General features: G+C 42.6%; 1 protein-coding gene across 1 annotated transcript; it reads right to left on the reverse strand.

Moving 5' to 3' along the window:
* Nucleotides 1-4,450: 4,450 nt before the first annotated feature.
* Nucleotides 4,451-15,144, reverse strand: Inhba (inhibin subunit beta A). The gene is made up of 2 exons (XM_076864126.2): nt 14,757-15,144; nt 4,451-5,337 (listed from the first exon to the last, which is right to left on the reverse strand). The coding sequence occupies exons 1-2, from the start codon at nt 15,142-15,144 to the stop codon at nt 4,451-4,453; spliced, it is 1,275 nt and encodes a 424-aa protein (XP_076720241.1).
* Nucleotides 15,145-22,535: the final 7,391 nt, after the last annotated feature.

Below are 22,535 nucleotides of genomic sequence, written 5' to 3' on the forward strand. Positions count from 1 at the left end.
GCTATCAGGCGTTGCTGAATACTGTCCACTAACTGTACAAAATATTGACTGCATGCCTCGCAAACACCAAAATATCCGCTGGAATGCCATAGAAATAAATAACTTCTGCTATAAACACATGAAAACATATCAAACTGTTATCTCTTTAAACATATTGTAAATAAAAAAATTACCAGTACTTCTACACAATAAATATTAAGAAACCATTGACATAGTTGAAATGCACTCATATAAATTAACAACTTTAATTACATTAGCCAAACAGACATTGGTTAAAGAACTGCATGTAGTATGCAAAAAAAAAATAATAATAAAGGACCCACAAAATAAAAATAAAAACAAACAAACAAACAACATCAACCACAGAACATAAAGTTTTAAAACAAAACAGGCTTCAGATTATCTTGGCTTTCATAATTATATTTTTCTTTTAAAGAAAAATATCAACCCATTGTCAATGCACTGTTTTTCAAAGCATTTAAATAGAGGGTAAAACCCATTGAAAATTAATACAGAAGAAATGATTCACTTTATGCATAAAAAATAAATAATAATATAGCTGAGACATGTGGTTTGCTTCTGCTCTTGAAGATGTGAACAGCTTCTTAGCATTCATTTTCTCTGACCCATACAATAGCTTCTCCGTCATACAGGGTTTAATTTAAACACATACAATGTCCACCCCCAAACCTTCTGCCCACATCTACAAGTTTCATTTATTATGTAGGTTTTCAGGGTGACTAAGTTTTTCTCTACATTGAAAAGGGAAGTTGCCAAAAGGCCCACAGGAACTCATATTTTCAAGGGAACATGATAATTTGAATCTATGTTTAATACAACTGAGACATATTTGCTCTGCTTTTTTTTTTTTTTTTTTTTTAGAGTCACCTCCTAAAGTTCAATCCCACAAGAGCAGAAAAAAAAATTTTACTTGCTCTACCTTTGAGGAGAATGCAAGGACTTGCCTTGAAAATGGAGTGTGGAATCAATCTTAAACATATGTGAAATTTGCTGGTCTTCTGAGACAAGAAAATCACAACTCGGTGTGCTAGAATTCACTTTACTTTTTTGGAAAAAAAAAAAGAAAATTTCAATTCAGTCTACAAAATACTTATTTTTTCTTTAAGAGATATACTGAGGGCAAGTGCTTTTCCAGGCTTCTAGAATACGTGTGGGCAAATATTTAGGAGCCCAGATATCAGCCCTAGAGAAGGAGTGGAGAGAGAGTGGGATACAACACGGCCACCCTTCTATAAGGTAAAACCTACTGCCAAGAACCCAATATGACAGGAATTAAAAGCTGATCATTTTGGCCCCATATGGCTATGTAAAGAGCAGTGGTTCACAGGGCTTTGTATTATTAAAGATGGTAGCAATTCATAATTCTAACACAAGGCCATAAAAATTTAATGAAACAGGGTTAAAGTTTGTGGGTGTGTGACCAACCTATCATTTGATTTCTAATCCAAATATCGTCATATGGAATTTCATTTCACTCAGTTTTATATTGCTATGGCAACTAATCAAACCCCACTTACCACTAGGAGCGAAAGGAAGGACTTAACGAAATGGCAAATTCATTTGAGATGAATGGGAACCCCACATGGCTGCCTTTGCAAGTGCCTGTTCTTTCCTGTGGCCTTGACCATCTCTTAGCACAAGGTGAAGTAGGACTTATTTCCTCACACTATGACCACAGGTTCCAGTATTAGTTCCAGTACCAAAGAAGCAGCAGTTTGAGGCCCTCCAAGATTTTCATAGAAACTGGTGAAGTTGAAATGCCATCTACTTCTTTCCCTAACTTCCCTCCCCATACCTACCTTCCCCACATGCATGATATCCAAGGTCAAAGGAACTTAATTAGAAATCCACTAATGAGCTTCTCATGCAGTACATGTTCTTTCCTGCATAAGACAGGCAGGCCCCTAGAATGTGGTAAGTATATTTGCCCCAGTAATGAGGCAAATTTTCCTACACATAGCCTAATTTTATACTATACTGACAGTATAATTTTTAAGACAAGATAAACCACCTTTTGTAATATTTGGTTTCTCACTGATATTTCGTTTTTCTAAAACTCCTTTTTAAAAAATCTATGGATTGACATAAGGCTAAAAGCTTCAACATCTTACAAAATACTGATGAATGTAATTTTTCTCAATTAGAAATTTTTCTGATTTTTTCAAATGTTTGCAGTTTCAAACAAGTCAGTAAAAAGAAGGCTCTGTATTTTCATCAGCACATAAATGAATGACTTATTAGCTGTTCTAGGCAAGCAAAATACTGAATAAATTAAAAACTTAGCTTTAAGCAATACTTTGAGATTTATAAGACAAATATTTTTTCCCTTTTTGCATCTGAATTGATACATACAAACTTACATATCGAGTTTTGAATGTAAATTAAATATTAGAAATTCATACTGCTGCCCTTATCCAAACTTTTTTTTAACCCTTCTCTTCCTTAACTCCCATTCTCTTATACGTCTTCCTCCAAATTATTTAAGTACTAACATTACTTAATCTAGTGGGTGCAAGTAATATCTCTCAAAATCAGGCCTACACCATAAAAAAAATGCACTCAACTCTTTTATTCTGGTCTACAGATTAATTTTTTTTCCGAAAAAGTTTCTGATTTAAGATTGATTCCAATAGATAATAAATAGAAATTGAAAAAAAATTAACCTACAGTTTTGATTAATATCCTGTTTTCCCCACAGGGGATAACTTGTAGGGGTGGTGGGGACAAGAAAGAGGAGGGAGTTTGATCCCTGTACATTTAAAGAGGGCCTTGTTGAATATTCACTGGAATTTCCAGACTTTTTCCCAACCAAATTTTTGAAATGTGCCCACCTAGTTCAGAGTAAAAGCAAAAACTATAGCCTATCCTTCTTAAAAATACTGTGTTTTGCACACAAACATTCATTGCTTTAAGAACATTAAAAAATGACAGCCTGAAGTGCTTAAAATGTGTATGGACATGGTACAATACATGTATATATACATACAGATATGCGTATGCACAAGCAATGTATATATACACATACAAGCATGTAGTCTCATGAATTTGAACTTGATATCCAACAGTGTACAACTACTGCACATCCAGTATGAAATGTCCTGTTTCATGGATGTAAAAAGAGTCAAAAACCAAACTTCTCAGGGCTTTTAAGCCTGAACACAATCCCCCCTACTCAACCTTGAATATCAACCCCTGACTCATTGATGGTAAATGATACCAACCACAGACAGACTGTTTAAAGGCTCACACAAATGTCTTTGGTGTATGTGTCTATTTTTTTAAGGTACAAAATAATAATAATAATTATAATTATAATAATAAAAATAGCTATTTTGTGTGCTGTAGCAGTTCTTTTATAGCTCACATTAAGTGCAGCTCTTAAACCCCACCCCCACCCCCACCCAAAGAAAATACTTGTTAAATAAGGATTAGACAGGTCAAACACCATTGTAGTGCAAATAGTAAACGATAAAAAAAAAAAAAAAAAAAACAACATTTACAAAATATAGAAATGTTTGGATCCAACAGATGGACAAACATATTCCTTTCAAGTATCTCTCCTTGAAGAAAATAAAAATTAATCAGGTTACTTCCGATACAAAAAAGTCTCTCTTTTTGTTCTCTCTCAGGTAAACAGTTTCAAACCTATTAGGTTGCATAGTTCTAAGATCATAAGCACCTTAACGAAATGTAACTTGGTATTCTTTTTTCCTTGATCTTTCATTCTTCCCATTCTTGTTCTCAATTTTTTTTTTTTAATGTTGGTTTTTTTGTTTTGTCTTGTTGCGAAAGTGGTGCAGAAAAAGAAAGTGTGACCACCTGCACACGCCTGTTCTTTTACTGGTATGTGTGTGTATGTGGTGTGTGGAAACGCCTGTGTGGGCATGTCTGGTGACGTATGCAGACATAGTGTCACACAGACATGCATGTGACCTGGGTAGCTGGGTGGGACTGGCCCTTCCAAACTCATGGCTTTCTAGACATAATTTGGGTCATGCTAGTCCACGGTTACTGCAGACTAGACAAGGTGACTTGGAGCTCACAGGGGAACCGCAAGGGGGGGAGAGGACAATACCCGGTTAAACAACTGAGGTCATCAGTTTGATTTCGGAAGAAATGAAGGGTACAACCTTCTCCCTTTCCCTCCCAATTCCTGTCTCCTTCACTGCTTCATCTCTGAGCCCTGGCTAAGGATTTTTTTTTTTTTTTTCCCACATCCTCCTTCATCTATTTCATCATGTTTTTAGTTTTTGTCTCTTTTTTTTTTGTTCATTTTTTTGTTTTTTGTTTTTTTGTTTGTTTTTTCATTTCTATTTTTTCTGGTTGTTAAACTCAGAAACCTTAAATTTTTTTTTTTTCTTCATTTTGCCACTGTCTTCTCTGGACAACCCTAGTTCCCTTCCACCCCTCCCCCCAAGGGTGGGTGACTCTAGGAACACCCACACTCCTCCACAATCATGTTCTGAATGTCCTTTTTGATGATGTTTTGCCCATCGTCATAGTACAGCATGGACATGGGCCTCAGCTTGGTGGGCACACAGCACGACTTGAGGTTGGCAAAGGGGCTGTGACCCCGCATGCGGTAGTGGTTGATGACTGTCGAGTGAAAGGACAGTGAGGACCCCGACGTGCCTGCTATGTGGCTCGGGCACTCACCCTCGCAGTAGTTGGCATGATAGCCCGAGGGAGCGATGATCCAGTCGTTCCAGCCAATGTCCTTGAAGCTGACAAAGAACTGTTTCTTACAGCAGATGTTGACCTTGCCGTCACACTCCAGGCCCCGCCGTCGCCGGCGGTGAGGGTGGTCTTCTGACTGCCGAGCCTGCAGCATGAGGAAAGGTCTGTGTGACTGCTCCTTCTCCTCATCTGCTGCTCCTTCACCTCCATCCTTCTTCTTCCCATCCCCGTCCTCTTCTTTCTTCTTCTTCTTTCCCAGGAGCACCAGGCTGGCGCCGCTCTCCTGGCACTGCTCACAGGCAATCCGCACATCCAGGGAGCTCTTGCCCTGGTCCAGCAATCGCTGGATGCTGCTGGAGACAGGAAAGATGTGCCAGGTGCTCTTCCGAGCATCCACCACCTTCTCAGATAGCAACAGTTCACTCCTCTCCCCCTTTAAGCCTACTTCCTCGGCCTCATCCCCTGTGTCCAAGCTGCCCTGTGGGTGCTTCTGCTGCTGAAAGAGGCGGATGGTAACTTTGGTCCTGGTTCTGTTGGCCTTGGGGACTTTCAGGAAGAGCCAGATTTCTGCACGCTCCACCACAGACAGGTCGCTGCCTTCCTTGGAAATCTCAAAGTGCAGAGTCTTCCTGGCTGTGCCTGAAGACAAAACGCAGCACAAGATAGAACAGGAACAGTTGTTAATTCCAGTGTTTGCATCTACTCACTATTTTTCCAGGCAAGCAAGAGTCTTCTGCTATAGATGGTCTAAAACAGGTGACAGCAAATTACAGCCCATTGACCAAATCCATTTCAGAGAGGCCCTTAAGATTGGTTTTTATATTCTTAAATGATTGAAGAGAAAACTCATATTTTGTAACATGGGAAATTCAAACTTTAGTGTCCATAAATAAAGTTCTACGGCAACAACTACACTCATTTCTTTCTAAGTTGCTTAAGGCCACATTTGCACTATAATACAGAATTTAGTAGCTATAAGACTCTGGACCAATAGCCTAAAATATTTGCCCTTTGACCTCTGATGGAAAAAAAAAAAAGTTTGCAATCCCTTGTTTTAGAATGAAGAGGGCCTGCTGTCCTGTGTCTGTTGCCTCACTGCTTAATCTCAATTTCATCTTCTATAAAATGGGAATGACATAATGATATTTGACCTATTATCTCACAGGTTCAGAAGGACCAAATAAGAAAACAAAATGAAAACACTCCACACACTCTAGAAAGCTATAGGAATAGTCTCACAAAAACAGGTGAACACCCTCTCCCCCACCCGGAAGTATAGCTCAGTATGGGCAGCACTTTGAGCTGGCCTCCCCTTCCCTGTCACCACCCTGCCCTCACTCCTCTATCACCTCTCTCCTTGGGTCACTCACTATAGCAGGCTTTTCTTTAAAGTGGCCTCTGTAGCATCCAGTCAGGCTCTTCCCAGTCCTTTTTCCATTAAGCTGCTAAAGGATTCTTCCCCAAAGATGGATCTGATCACACCACCCCTCTCTTTTGAGTCCTTTCCTGACTTCCTATAGCTCTCCACATCCAAAGGCAACTGCCCAGGACTTTGAACTCTGTGTCAGCCTTCAACTCCAGCTCTTGCCCAGCACCCCGCTCTCAGTGGTCCAGTTTCAAGGTATTTCCTTGAGGGGTAATGAATCCCATGCTGTGGCTCACCTGTAGGCAGTGACACCTGCTGTCCCTGCTGCCTGGATACTGCTGCCCCATCCCCAGCTCACCACCCTGAGTGGCTAATCTTAATAACGAAATGTTTCAGTTTGGACTGATTGGACTACACTCCTCCAAAAGCTTTCCCTCTCATCTTTTTGTCCACCCTCTTGCCAGTCTAGTTTAGGATGCCTGAGGTCTGAGGTCTTATTTAAATATCTCATTCACTGCCATAGTCTAGAACAGAGTAGTGTAGAACAGAGTAGACAATTACTTGATCACTACTTAACAAATGGAGGCATTCTTAGCTTTGAGTTCTATTAAAGTAAGAGCCACCTTCTACCTCTGAATCCTTCACTTTGCCTCTGCCCCTTTATAATGTACTAAATGAGCACCCAAAACATATTTCAACTGGGAACGGCTGCTAACACAGGGGAAATCCTTGCATTGTCAGAATAGTGGATTCAGCAACCATTCAGTTCTAGCCTAATTCTAAAATTAGAAAGTCATCCATTTCCTTTTTTTTTTTTTTCATATGCACCTGTATGTTTTTTATGCAGCACCATTTACTCCAAGAAGCAGGTGTTCTGACTAGAATCCTTTGATTAATCAAATATTTTCCCTCGATTCCCTGTTTACCACTTGGTGGTGTATAGAAACAGGTCCTCTTTACCTGAGCAAGGGGCCTATTTACAACTGTCCACTGTACATGGATCCCAGGTACAAATCTGGGAGCAATCTTCAAGAAGTTCATCTTAGAAGTCACAACTCCCTAGGAGGATCTCCCTGCCTAGATTTCTATAGCTAACGGAAATCCAGCAGTACTTATCACTCGAGGCCCTGAGATGTTTACGGTACTATAAATTTCAGGCACAGTTTCAAGTTCTCTGCGGCAGAAGGCAGGCTTTTCTGTGCACTGCGCACTGTGGATTCTGTTCTTAATTTAACACGCTCTGCACACTGTGATTATGATAGTGGTAAATTCACTGAGGCAAGGGCCAAGAAGGGCTGCATATGGATATGAAGGGTTCTCTGGCATCTTTGTACAAACTTGCCACGATGATGATGGTGGTGGCACGGGAGTTCCTCTGACTCCAACCTCATGTATCTGGCAGGAGTTGAAATGAATAATAAAGCAGGGTTTGTGATTAGAGAGAACACCAGAACAGGGAGCAGTTAGAGGGGGAAGCTGTCTTATTTTAGAAAGCATGATGACTTTTTTTTTTTTAAATGTGAATCCTATATTACCCTTTGCTAAGAATTGATGGTGTTTTTGTTGTTGATTTAAGAAAGCAAACAGTTCAAGGAAGATCATTTAATCTAAAATGGCAATCAGAAGCAGATTTTCAGGCGGTAGGGTCCAATGGAGACCAGGGAGAAAGGTTGACAGAAATGTTCCCAGCCTCTGCTACTGGCCCAGAAGAACCTGCAGGTTCCTGTTCCTATGTGTGGGCACCTAGCCCTACTCGGTGGAGAATATTGACAAGTTGCATGCTGTTTCCCCCTCTGCCTCTGTGCAGGACAGCTTCTGACATCCTAAGCTGGACAGAGTGTCACTCTATAGACAAGAGAGATAGTAGCTGCTAAAAGAAGCCAGAGGACATAAGTTTGTATTTTGTTTTGCTAGGAAAGCAAACCTAACTAATGCCCTGGATGGGAAGGATCATTGGATTTCAGGTAACAGATAACACATCCCCTCCACCCCAGGCTCTGCTCTGCCCTCATATGTGCTTGACCTGGGGGAAGTGGGGAAGGGTGAAGGTGGCTGGATGGCCGTGATAATCCTCATGCTGAACTTTCCATGAATAAAATCCAGAGCCAGGCACAGAGGCTTGGGGGTGAGGGGACGAGGGAGGGTTAATTGGTCAACCCAAACAAGTGACAGCCACATGCAAACTGCTTTTGTAGGTCTGGGGAGGGCAGGCCACATGATGCCCATCACACAGCCCTGCAGGACTGCTCCTAGTTTCACAAGAGCAGGTTTCTAATGCACGATCTAGCCCCACCCCTTCTTCACAGGCAGCTGTACTTGGAAGCAAATGATTTAGTGTTCCTGAGAGAGGATTGTACAAAGAGAGTACTCATTAGAGGGGGCTCAATCTGTCAGGTGCTGTTATATTAGGATCAGAGAGTCATCATAAAATGACTTTCGCGCTGGTCTTGGCTGATAATTAACTGTATGGCATCGCCTGTGTGTTGTGGGGAAGCACGGGTGCTGATTTATGCATCAGTTTAATTATCTGAACTGAAAGACTGTTCCCTGTAGCTGCATCCACTGCCTGCCTGCTTTCTCTCTCCCCCATATTTCTGACATTTGGATTTTCCCCCTACTAATTGACATGCCTGTCGCCTCCTTCTCCTGGTGTCCATTTCTGGAACTGCTATTTGTATATTGCATGATATTTTATCAGGGAAAAAAATAAAACTGAGATCCAATTTCATGAAAATGCTGTTGCCATAATGCTCAGGAGGACAGGGGGAAGAGAGAGAGTCAAGTCTTCCTAATGTCTACCTCATATGCAGGTACATTTTACAGGTTCTATTGTATTCTGACTGATTAAGCAGTGCATATTTTTTTTTTCTTTTACATTAGCTTTCATTGCAGAAGGGGGTGGGGAGAATGAGCTGGCTAGAAGCTGACATGGAATTACTGTTTATCAGGGCTGTCGGTTTCAGAAATCTGTGACAACCCTTAGATTTCTTAGGGATGAAAAAATACAATAAATAGTCAATTTGTTATATTCCCTCTATGTCTATATTATCTGAGGGAGATTGCTGTACTGCAGTGTCGCTCTCAGGATGTCCCCAATCTGCAAATCTCTACGCCTAACAATTTGAAAAATGGAAGAAGGTTGCCTAAGGCTGGGATGTTTAGGATCAATTTCTAATCAGTTTCAGGTTTGACTTAAATATCTGGTGCTGGAAAATCCTGAAATGGAAGCCTCCCATAATGCTTCGTGAGCAGGTACGACATGAGTTTGTACAGGTGTGCCCTGAGTTCCTACACTGTTTTCTAGCTATCCAGATATAGCTAGTTGCTTTGCTAACCTTTCATTACCTACTCTCTGATAATATTCTTTTCATCTTCTGTGCTATTTTTTTTTCCCTCCCAAAGCTGGTGAGCAAGGTTTGTATCACAGCCTGCTCTGCCTGAGTAATTCACTAAGAAAGTCCCACGCAAACCCATGTGGGTGATAATATCTCATCACTTAAACCCCTGTGAGCTTGGTGGACACATCCCAAAGGGAGAGAAAAATGGTGCAGAAAACTGTGATCAATTTTGCACCTTACAGAGAATACCTTTGAAATGTTGCCTGGTGGGAGGGCTAGATGGAGGAAAGACTGCGTAAGCTGGAAGGAAAGGTGTTTGTAACACATTCTCCTTTGCTTTCAGAATTTTTCAATAACTCAATCATGAAGGCATGCCAAGGGTTAAGCAGGCGAGCCCCCTTGTTGTTCCCTTCCCCCCACCTTAGAATGCAAAATGCTGCTCATCCAAAAGTCCAGCATCTCAGATTTGTGGGTGTTTGAACACTTCCAATTAAATAAGCAATACACACATGCAGTGTTTCGGTTTTGTTTTGTTTTGTTTTGCTCACCAGGGTCCTGCGTAAAGTATGCTGCCCTTTTATATATGGGTAATAATTATGTCTCTAATGTTAATGTGGAAAGCCTTGCTGTTTATAGAGCTTATTTAACTCACTATGGGGGAAGGAAAGCCTTGCTGTAAAAAGCGTCTGTTACTTTAATTTTCCATTCTTCATCAAGGTTTCCCTGTGCCTAGATATGGCATAGTCAATGACAGAGCATAGAGAGCTGCCATTTACAGCGTGTGTGTTCTCTATGCACTAACTTTGCATCTGGACTGCTTCCAGGAGTTTCTGCAAAAGGCAGCAAGCAGGGTATTTAAGGGTTATTCCTCCTTTGACCTACAGTAGAGGATCCTGCCTGTAGAAGAACTATAGGTTTGGTTGTAAGTTATCTTGACTGACTGCTTTTACTTTTTAGTCTCAATTTCTCTCCTTGGAATCCGCATTTTTGTAAATGTTCAGTTGTAAATGTTCAGTCACAAACATTCATCGTGTATGACTCTTCCACTTAAGTGGTAATGAATAAGAAGGTTAAATATTGGGGGATATTGATGAGGGGGTCTTAGCTTCCTAAAAAAAAAAAAAAAAAAAATCTCAAGGGTCAACCTACCGTATTTTAGAGATTTCTAAAATTCCTGAGAACTTTTACACTTTTGGTTTTGAACCCAAGAACCAATTGAGTATGAAGAATTCCGTACTACATACAGCTAAAGAGATCACGCTGAAGTATTTTTTAGCAGAAGAAGGGGCCAAGATAAATAAGTATTTTCAAGGAAAGTGCCTGGGAAGGCATTACTCCAGTTCTTCCAATGTAAAAACTGAATTTCTACCCTGACATCTCCCCTACCCCCATTCCTGCTCACCTACTGCACAGGCCAAAAACCACTATTAATCTCTTCCACATCTTTCCCCCCTCCATTCCTCTCCACACCCCCAGTTCGCATCCTCAGCAGCTGAACACCATGTTCCTACCAGGCGTTAAATAAATAGCCTTTTTCCTCCCTTTTTGAAGTCACTTGTCATTTGTCGCTGGTGAGAAGTGTTGATAAGTCAGGCAAACCAGGCAACAGAATCAGGGGAGATGGAAGATGTTTTTGTAAAACTCAGACGACCGTATTAGGGAGAGACTCGTGAGCAAATCAGTATCGTTGATGATTCATGGTCACATTTCTCCATGCTCTGCTTTGTTTGCTTTTGAAATTTATCACTCGTCTGCCTTCCATAGAGCTCCGGAATGTTCACATGTATCACTAGCATTCCCATTTCCTCGCCTTCTGTCTCTTTTAATGTATTACAGGTAGTCGTGTTTCTCCCATCCCATAAAGTCCTAACTTTTTCAGCAGGATGAGAAGGGACAGGAAGTAATTGATAATCACCAAGATTAGGGTGCTACAGACTGGGGCTTCCAGTAGGCGCGACTGCCTTTCCCAGATGAACAGATGAAGACCAAAAGTCTTTGGAATGCGCCCTCTTGTGGCCAATCTTTCCCCATTATTCCGAGAAGAAAGTGTGTAACCCCTAAAGGTTCAGAGGTTCAAGCAGAGGAGTGATTCACAGGACAGCTCAGAAGACAGGTGGGGAATGGAAGGGCGGGAGTCAACTCCACTTTGGGATGCCTTTCCTGGGGTGGTGCTAGGGAAAATAGTCACCAAGGAAACTTGGGAAGACACCTGTTTGAGCAGTGTACACTTCTAGCTCAAATCTACTGTAAGTGGCATCCTCCAAGAGGGGAGATTTATGTGTTGCTTTCAACAATGCCTATGCTAGGGGAGCATTATCCATTTTTTGATGTATCTTTTGTCTTTCCCCATCTTTCTAAAATAAGTGCTCTCAATTGCTAAGTTAATCATGAGAATCAGCATCTAGATTTGGCAGCCTGTGGAAACCCAATGGTATACTGTTATTGTATGTTGACTGACAGGCTACTGTCATGAATCAAGAGAAAGCAAAATGAGATATACCAAGCAAAAAGGCCTCTGCTTTAGTTTCATTGACAAAGTGGTAGTTGGCTTTGTTTTACTCATCCCTACTGCCTTCCCTTTGAAGCCAGGACTTAATATAAACATTGAGGATTTGGGGCCAGACCTGCAAAGAACACACTAGCTTTGGGGAGCAATCCTGGGTGATAGCCATAATAAGAAAATCATTCTTATTTTTTGGAATAAATTTCAGAAAGGCTCAGAATGTTTTCGCTGTTCAGCCAATAAGTCACATCATTTTTGAAAAGCTGAGCACAATGGAACAAATTCAGTTAAGAGAGTTCAAGGCACCTTCAGCTTTGTGATCTCTCCACTGCAATGGCCATGCCTTGGCTTTATTAAACAATCAGGGGGAAAAGGCCAAAATTAAACATGCCTCCCAAGACTGAGGAATATTGAGGTTGAAAGACACATCTATGGCATGCTCATGGGTGACACTTATGTCTGAATTTTATTCTGTCCAAATAGTTATAAAGAAAAGTAAAGTGCATGCCCTCTTTATTCTCTAAGAACCAGGACGTTCCACATAGTTGGAATGTCATTAAAGTTGTATTATTCCAAAAGCAACAAGGCATAAATCTTTGCCCATCATTTTTATATATTCACTACAAGTATTCAAATGACAAATGTTTTTCCTGGGTAGGCAAAATCGGCAACAAAATGCTTGCATGGTGCGGTTTAGAGAATAGCAATATAAATTGCTATATTTCATATAGAAATCAAAAAATCTGTGAAATTATATTAAATCAACTTGAAGTTGATGTCTATAACTTCTCAGAAGAGAAAAGTAAGCAACTGTACTAAGCCCTCCTGTAAGAATCCAAAGTCAAGATGTAAACTCAACCAGGAGAAGTTTCCCATTACAAACCTTAGTCAACATAAACTGCCTTTTTAAAAAGTAGCTCATTTTCTCCCAAATGAAACCCCAAACAGAGAAGTAAAAAAATGACAAGATCCTATATAACTGAGAGATAGATTAGCACTGAGTCGAGGGCCATAAGTAAGAAGGAAAGTAAATGGTATGATTCTTTCACTGCCAGATCTCTAAATACCAAGAAAGTGCTTTTCTGTACAAGTCCAGTAAGTCAGAAGGAGAGACATACTGCTAGCATGTACAGTTAAAAGTGATCAGAAGCATAGGTATACTTAGCCTATGTGGTTACAGCCAAGTGAGTAGAAGCTGCACCCAAGGCCCTCAGAGGTGGAGGTTGGCATATAAAAACACAACCTGGGTCCCTTCATACACAGCAAACCTCTAGACCACTGGAATTCATTCTACTGGCACAGCCCAATGTCACAGTATTTCCTTTCCTTCATTTCCACAAGAAAAGCTTGAGGAAAATCAGGTGGTTACTTGAAAACTCCAACCTGACTTTTTTCTCAATAAGTTTCAGAAGATAAAGTCACATGCTTTGGGGGTAGGGGGGGCTGCATCCAAAAAGAACTTTCAGGAAGTAAGTTGGATCTTCCTTAAACCACAGAGGCTTCAGGGGAGAGATCTAACCTGCCCAGGAAGCTTAGGGCCACTGAGGCTTCTTCCATAGGGGGGAGCCATGAAACCTGCAGGCTATCCTTTCCCCCAAAAGGATGCCCTGCTCTCCCATGGCTTTCTCGAAAACAGAACATCTGAGTCAACAGGTTTTCAGGATTGGAAATTCTGAGTGTTGCCTTAATTGTTTATACTGCTGCGGCAAACTTTTAAACAAAATGCTGGGAGTCCCTGCACATACTTTACTGGCCATATGCTCTACCAAACAAAACAATGGCATTCCTTTCAAATGGATTTGGCAAGCGATCTGATTCTTTAGCCTGGCATTACCATGAAAGCAACATGGTATTAACACATCTGTGTGCCCAGCGTGCATGGGCTTGTAGGCATGCAAAAAGATCTGTGTCCTGTAACTATAAAAATAGCCTGGCTCCAAGTCCACCACCCATAGTTTTGACAGGTATTTTCTATTCAGCAACAGGTTACTGTGGTCTTGGGCCAACAATTAGAATCTATTTATTAAAGTTCTTCCTCTTAAGGATAGAGTGAGAGTTCACTGTAGTATCTGAGAGCACTTTGTCAAGGTTGCATTCCTTGGCAGAGAGTTCCTGGTAACTTTACAAAGAACAAAACTGGGTTTTTTGGGATTTTCTTTTGGCTTTTTTTTTTTTTTTTTTTTTTTTGTACAGAGAGTAAAAGTCAGTGCTCCAAAAGTGACTGCTGGTTCATTGTCAAGTGTCCACTAAAGTAGCTTTTTACTGCCTAGTATGTGCTGTGCACTTGCAGACAGTTTCTAAAGGTAAAAATGACTGTCACTAGTATGTATGTCCTGTGTCTCTCATGTGGCCCCAGATTGGACTTTCAAAGGAAAGGTTTGTTTTAGGTAATGACTTTATCTATGCCAATCTACTCTGATCCCCTGCACTCTCGCATCCCACCCCCAATAAAAACTTTGGATGAGGACCTGAAGACAACTCTGTTTCCCCTAGCACCCGAAAATGCCCAGCTTTCGTCTGACTGCTCAGATCTGGTTTCATAGGCAGGGCGAGGGAGCCCCTCTCAGATTGGCTTCTAGCTCCAGATTGGCCCAAGGGCTTCCTCCCTGTGTGACCGGCTGAGTTTAGCAAGTGTAAGCTAGTCATCTCCAGGCAGAGCTCACCCGATAATTCCATCTCTGTGGAGTCCTCTCCCACTCCTCCCCGTCTGCTACCTAACAACTAATAACCTTCCCAGGCAGTTTCCAGAGGGAGAGAAAAGAAGTTCCTCCTAGGACTGCAAAAGAAATATATTTTACTGCCCCCGCCCTCACTCCCCCCACCCCCACCCCCCGCAAATGCCAGCACCAACCTGATTCCGCAAACGTGATGATCTCCGAAGTCTGCTCCATAAGTTCATTCATTTCTGCCCTCCTTCCAATGTCATCCTCAATCTCCACGTACCCGTTCTCCCCCACTTTGCCCACATGAAGCTTTCTGATCGCGTTCAGAAGCGCCGCCTTGGGCACCGGCTGGGTGACATCGGGTCTCTTCTTCAAATGCAGCATGTTTAAAATGTGCTTCTTTACGGCCTCCACCATCTCTGGCTGAGAGTTGGGTACATCCTTTGGGAGGGTGGCCAGCGCACAGGACGGACAGTCGGGGGCTGCGCTGTGCCCCTCGGATCCTGGGGTGGGGGAACTCCTCACTATAATCCAGCAACTTGCCCACAGAAATCCTCTCAGCCAAAGCAAGGGCATCCTGGCAGGAAAAGTTGTTGTGATTGCCTTTTTTTTAAAAAAGGCCCTGCTTTTCCTCCCCCCTCACGCACAGGTTTTTTGGATTTTTTTTTTTTCCTTCTCCTCTTCAGCAAATTCTCTGGAACAAGAGCAAAAAGTTTTCTGTGAAGTTTTGTTTGCAGGTTCCCTCTCTGAATGCAGTCAGTGCTGTAGGTTTGTGGCTGTCAGGGAGGAGAGTTCTGACTGTCTCCGAGTAAAAGAGAAGGAAGGAGGGAGGGAGGGAGAGAGGGAGGGAGGGAGAGAGGGAGGGAGGGAGAGACAGGGTGGGGGGAGACAGAGACAGAGAGAGGATGGGAGGGAGAGAGACAGAGAGAGAGGAGAGAGGGGGAGAGAAGAGAGAGGGAAAGGGGGGGAAAGGGAGAGAGGGAGAGAGAGAGGGAGAGGGAGAGAGAGAGAGAGAGAGAGAGAGAGAGAGAGAGAGAACGATTGGCCCTAAGTGAGTGAGTGAATGGGAGAGGGAGGGAGTTTGTCTGTGAGTAAAGGCTGTGATTAGGGAGGGAGGGAGGGACAGCCCGTTTTCTGACAGGCTGCTTTCCTTCTGCTCGTTGCTCCCTCTCACACACCTCTCTTCAAATATCACCATTCTCGGGGGTTCTACGTTCCCTCTACAATAAATTCTCCTCATTTTGTTCACTTCTTCTTCTTTTCTTTTCTTTTTTTATTTATTTTTCTTTCTTTCTCAGCCTAGTCCCCTTGCTTCACCTTCTTCCTTTTTTGGAGGGAGAAAAAAAAAAAAAAAAACCAACCAAAGGCACTATCTCAATCCACAGGGATAGTTTGATTGGAAAAGTCTGCCCCTGCAGCCCCTCCACTCCACCTCCACTGCCCTGGGTGGTGACCCACCCACCTGGCTGAGGTGGGGCTGACAGGTAGCAGAGGTCAGGGGAGAGGGGCCCAGGGGCGTGCTACTGTGTGTTCTGCCCCAGGGAATCCAGAGTGGCTCCTTTCCCCCCATTCATTCATGTTTAAATGTTCAGGGTCTTCAACCCCAGGCTGGCGATCTGAGCGAGTGCAACAGAACTTTTGTTTGGGGCCACAGAACATACTTTACTTTTCCCAACTGGGCAATGTAGCAGGGCACAGAAAGAGCCAAAGGACAGGCAGCACTGAACATGTCTAAGTTCTAGGAAGCACTTTTCTCTCTCCTCTCTCTCGCTGCCCCCTTTCACAAATTACAGCCTACCACCCCTTGCCCCGACTTCACAGATAAAACACAAAATTCATTTGGCCTTTCCCACATTCTTTCATAAAAAGAGCATACTCGTATGACGTGAATAACTGGCCCTATGGGGAAAGAATCTCTAAAATATATTGGCAAATTATTTTTCTCTGTCATGTGATAGTTTTTTCAGCTTGTCCCCTGCCCAGTCCTGACCAGTACATTCATGGAGAGACTCCTCCACTGCTCCCTTTTCCCTCAAAGGAACAGCCTAGATGAAATCATCATGGATTTTAGTGCTCACAGAAAAAGAAAAATGTGCATGTTTAAACAATGCCTTTCTGAGGCTTTTTTTTACCCCCCCCCCAACTCCTTTTTTTCATTTTCTGTCTTATTGCTTTTATCTTGCAGAAGTATCTTTAAGGGGTCCATCTGTTAAAGCTTTCCTTCCTTCTCGGTTTCTTTCCCACACATAAGCCCTCTTGGTTTCTGTAGATACAGTCAGCTTATATCTGACACCTAGTGTGTTCAGAGCATTCTAGTCAAGCAAGGTAGCTTGGCTGGAAAAGAGTTAATAAGTATTACTACACACATAAGATCTGAATACAAGGGGGAGATAACGATAAAATTGTGACACTAAGTTAAAATTACAGTTTGCAGAGGTAACAGTGCTTTTCTGAATTGCATAGGCTGTCCCCTTTTCAAAAACAACTATTTGCAAGACTTTCTCTGTAGTAGGCTCTCTAACATCTTTGGGGTTTCAGCTCCAGGAACATTAATTGTTCTGCTATTGGGGATAAGACTTTGTCCACATTACCTAGAAGTCTCATGTTTTTTAGCAGGAGATGGTGAAAAGATGAGGGAAGAGGGGGTATTTCCATTATAATGGTTTAATAAAACATCATTGTAGTCTAATATTTAACATTGCCCACCTATTTGGAGTCACAGATACAGTACCCAAAGCCTGTTGCAGCCCAATTAAGTTTTACAAGAGAGTCTGAAATAGAACTAAAAGTTTAATGACTCCAAACAACTCAAGAGACCTAATAGTAGCATTTAGATAAGTGCAACTTATCAATATTTGGATTCTCTCTGCATGTGAGTATGTGTGTGTTCCCTGAATTTACTGTTTGCAAATGTAACTCTTAAAAATAGCTTTCTCTTTGGCATATGTACTTGTATATATGTGCTGAGTGGGTTGTATAAACACATAATCTATTTGCATGCTCTAGGACTGTTAAAAGCTGTATTAACCTGCCTGAATAGAAAAAAAAAAAAATTTAAAGGTACAAATTACAATGCCCAGGGAAGTGCCAATAAGTTGTAAGATTCTTCCTATCCATTCTGACTCAGAATGTGCAAAGAGCTCATAAGTAAGAAGGAAAAAGCATTACCTTTCTGGTCCCTTCTCTCTCACCAGCCGGCTCTTGTATCATGTGGTAAGAGCTGTCTGAGTTCCTCTTCATGGTATTGGCACTGTGAAGTTTTATACTGTACTACTTATTTGTACACTCACACATTGGTACCACTCGAACAGAGGAGGGCTGGGGCTTTGTTTGGGATTGGTTAGAATCAGAATGACATCAGCAGATGACTGGTTTTTCCAGTGTGAGACATTTCATAATTCATTATCTAATGGAAATCCCTCTTGGCTTCTGAGACACTACTAGGGTGATGCACTGAGCCAGTGAAACCTCTGGCTGTGACTAGTCTACCTTTTACAAAAATATTGGAATTAAATAGATCTCAACGAATGTCCAACTTTCAACTTTTACTACTCATACACACACGTCTCGTTATATTCAGGTTCAGTTTTATGTCTTTACATAAAACATCTGTTACTTTGTGAGGTTGTTTCTATTTACAGAGTATTTTATTGTCTTTTACAGGAAGAAAATTCACAGTGTTCTTTATAGGTATTCTAATTTAATTTTTTTAAAATAGCTATTTCATTGAGGGAAAATATGTATATCCATATGATGATGGTCTTGCCTCCCCTGACCCACACTATTATTTTACATCTTGAAATTGAATGCCTGCTTCATAAATCATTTATCACCAAGAACTTGGGAAATATTCATTCTCTGCAAATGAACTTCATAAGCATCCTTCCCAGGTCTTTAGAATCCCATTCTAACTAGGGAAAAAAAAAAAAAAATTCACACATCTTTTTTTTTTTTTTTAACCAGAACTTCAAGTCCTATGATTTCTAAATTGTTACAAATGTAAAATGAGATTAATGAAAAGAGGCAAATGCTCCTTGAAACAGGGGTAAAGTTAGGTTTGGGAGGAAGGGCACTGGCAAGTCTCAAAAATAACACAGGAGGGGGGAATCCTCAGACAAGTCTGATAGAGAAGGGTTGTTTGAAGGAGTATAACTGAAGCACAAGCAGGGTTCCCATGACAAGTTGGATAAAATGTGCAAAATTGGGAGCTAATGAAAGCCATATGACCTGATATGTTGTTTTGTATGCAGGATTTAACATGCATAAAATAAACTTTTCACTGTGCCCACAAGCAAAATATAGAGGCTCTGGCCTCCTGATGTGTGTCTGAAGCAGGTTCCTTTAGGACACCAGGAGTTTTCTGTGTGAGAGGGTCTCTCTTGGCTAGATACAGAGAAAGTGTGGGTGCTAGCTGTATGTGGAGGAGGAGGGGAGAAAAGTATTCTAAGAACTGCATATGCAGAACTGAAGTAGGAAATAAAGTCATTCGGTTGTAGAGGAAGAGAGGGGATCTGAGTGGCAATGACAGAAACAGGATCAATGATGATGAATTCCACGTCTGCCCTTCAGTGTAGAGTGGGATGAACTGAAACCCCTTATGAGAAAGGAACTTCCCCATTTTGGGGGGAGGGGGAGGTGATACTGAGTGGAGACCAATGGCATCCAGTGCATCTAAGCTCACCCCCTGGCGGATGCATGAATCCTGTTGTGCTAAGTACCACCATACCCCCCGCCCCCCGCCCAAATAGTGTGGGGGCCCGAGAGGAACCCAGATCAGACCGCAGTTCCAATGCTCCCTCATCAGCTAAACTCAGGCCTTAGCGTTCCCATCTATGTAATGGGATTCATACTACTAAACTGCAGGGTCAAGTCCAGTGCTCAGAAAATAATAAGTGATGTTCTCAATAAGACTGGAGGTTCATTTGAAACATCTGTGTCGCAGGACCCTGACTCCTGGGGCCATGCCATACATGTGGCTCTGAAACCACCTTGGCCATCTAATGCCACCTAGCAGCTCTGATGTCATTCTCTACCTGGATCCCCAACCTCAGAGCTAAACCACAGTGGAAAAGCCTCCTCACTCAGTACAGATCAAGGTGGGGGTGGCAGTGGAAGCAGGCAGGTTAAAATAGCTTCTGTGGAATATTCTGGACTAGGAATTAGCTTTTCCCTGCCAAACTCAAGGGCCCAGGGCATGAGCTGGTCAGCTCAGCTCCTGACAAGAATCTCCTTTTTCCTTCCTCGGTTTGGTTTCTCTTTCACTTCCTGCCCCCTCCCCCAGAGTTTCCCCACACCCCAGGCCCTTCGGGTCCCGGCTTCTCGGCCCTGCTACTGTACCTTGAGCAACACCTGCTGGCAGCTTCCAGGGATCACGCCGGAACGCGCTGCTCGAGCCCAGCTCGCGGGATGCCTGGAGTCAGGGCCAAGCCGTTCCAAGCGGCCGCCTCTATTTTTACCCTGAGCACCAGCAAGGGCAACTTCTTTTAAGAGCAGCTCTTGATTTTTCCCCCCTTTTGGCAGCTAAAGAATTCAGGGAGGAAAAAAAAAAATCACTGTTCAGTGAGTGCAGCTGGGAATCTCTGAACCCAGCCCTCAGTGCCAGGGACTGTAACCACAGCAAATGTCAGGGACCAAGACCTGCAGTGGGGCCGGCGGGCTCCCCAGCGGACAGAGGCGAGCTGGGGAGCGCTCACGCACCCGCACCCGCAAACTGGCCCCTTTCTCAGTGTGGAGTTCGGTCCTAGCAGCTACTGCACTAGCAGAGTGGCCCGCTGCCACCGCGTTATTCACCTAGCGGAGGCGGTCTGATTTACTGGCTACTTCACAAAGCTCCCAACTCCACGCTGGAGCATTTGCATGGCTCTGTGCTCGCCTCGAAGAGCAGCCACTAGCGAACCCGGTGGAGCAGCTTGCTGCGAGAAGGAGCCGGGAGGGAAACTGGTACCTTATTTTACTGTAATTGCAAAAGGAAAGATGTGCCAGAGATTTATATTTAGAAGTTGTATGTTTCTACTTTTATGTAAATGGAGCAATTAGGGCCTGTCTTGCTGCTGCTAACTCCAATGCTTGTGCATTGCTGGGGAGCTGGTGTTTTCAATCACAATTAGCGAGCTGGTCAAAAAACAAAGTTCGTTTGAGGATAAGAGCTCAATTGTGTGCATGGGGGAGAGACCTGCATCCCGGTGCTGGCCTGTGGCTTGCGGTGGGTGACACATACCTTAGGGGCATGGCTAACCCTGTACTGCTAGTGGTGTTTACCCGTGGCAGCAGCTGTCCCCATACAAAGTTGGCATAGATCAAGAAGCAAGAATGTTCACTTTTCTTCTTAAGCAAACCGTATGTCCTTCGGCTTCCATCCAGGCTATTAATTGGTCTCTTTCCTCACTACTCCTGGAACAAGGAGACAGGCCTGGAAAAGGGGGCCATTTTTCATGGCCCTGTTATTTTAGCTGCTGCTCACGGATTGCTGTGATTCAGTCAAAAAAAAAAAAAAATGCAAGCCAGGAGATGTGAACACCCCAAGCAGGTGACTGGGAAGTTGTCCTCTGATTCAGCTAAATGACACAAGGCTGGGGGTTCAGAGGCTGCTGACGAGTCAGGGTGTTTTAGTTCCTTCCTATGGAAAAATCTGTTTCCAAAGAAGCATGATTTCTGCTTCATCCCGTCTGGGAAACTGAACATAAAACGTGACTATGGAGAGAAATCAAAAGGACTGGCGAGGTGTTCTTAGCAGCTAAGTTATTCTGGGCTCAGGCAGGAAAACCTGGCCTGGTTGGTGAGTGGTGACTCCCTCAGAGAAGCAGCGCAGTATCCAGAAAACGTGGGCAGGATCCAGAATGGTATTTGCTGCAGTAGATTGCAGGAGTTGGTGCCTAAGGGTTTCATCAAATAGTTTAAATTGAATATGGGACTGGCAAACCCTGTCTGTTTCCTGGACAGCGTGCCTGCACATAGCTTGGGCTGAATGTTAGGAAGAAAGATTTGGGACAAAGATGGATTAGCATTTCACAGTCAAAATTAAACTGGGAAGCTGTTTTGCCTTTAACTTAAATCACTGAATGAATAGTTGAAAACCAGGAGAGAAGGAAACGTTAAATTCCTTCCAAATTCATCCAGAACAACAAGGTTAGAAGTGGTTAATCCAAAACTCAGTTCCTAAGCCTCACATTTTTTTCTCAGAATCACCAGAATATCCCACAAGGCCTTGTGTTCTGTAAGAGCACCTATTCTCAAAGTATTTGGGAGTGCCCTTGTCTGAAGGGTCTGGGGCAGGGAGGGTTAGAGAGGGTGCACCAGATGCTCAAACTAAAACAATTAGGAAAAGAAAAAAGAACAACTATCAAATAAGTAAACTGTTATTCTTCATCCCAGAGTAGTGGTTTCCTACTGGGTGATTTTGTTCCCCAGCAGACATTGGACAACATTGGAAGACATTTTTGGTTCTCACAACTGGTAGGGAGGTGCTACTGGCATCTAGTGGGTAGAGGCCAGGGATGCTGCTAAACATTCTGCATTGCACAGAACAGTTCCCACAACAGAGGAATGATCTGGCCCAAATGTCAATTGTTCTGCAGTTGAGAAATCCTGATTTAGAGTGATAAAGTTTTATCTAATTTCCTTTCCATCCATGCTGCAAGAGGTTTTGGAAATCCAACTTGTGACACTCAAAAATATTACAGGTATGCAAAATATTAATAGTTCAAGTGATTCTGCTTTCTCATGCAAATGTGCTGTCTGACCTCTGGAAACCCACACCAGACTACCAATACCAGAGTTCCTCACCAGCACATTGTTAATTCAACCAACTTTCTTGTATGGCCTCAAATGCATTTCCTGCTTTGGTTAAAACCCCAAGTAGGATCTTGGTGATCAGCAACAAAGTAAGATGAGCTGGCCCACTCCTAAGTTGTTAGGAGGCAACGGACTCATGAAAAAGAGTAAATGAATGGAGAATTGGTTGTTCATTT

The sequence above is a fragment of the Callospermophilus lateralis genome, chromosome 1 (assembly GCF_048772815.1).
Source record: "Callospermophilus lateralis isolate mCalLat2 chromosome 1, mCalLat2.hap1, whole genome shotgun sequence".
Classification (NCBI taxonomy): domain Eukaryota; kingdom Metazoa; phylum Chordata; class Mammalia; order Rodentia; family Sciuridae; genus Callospermophilus; species Callospermophilus lateralis.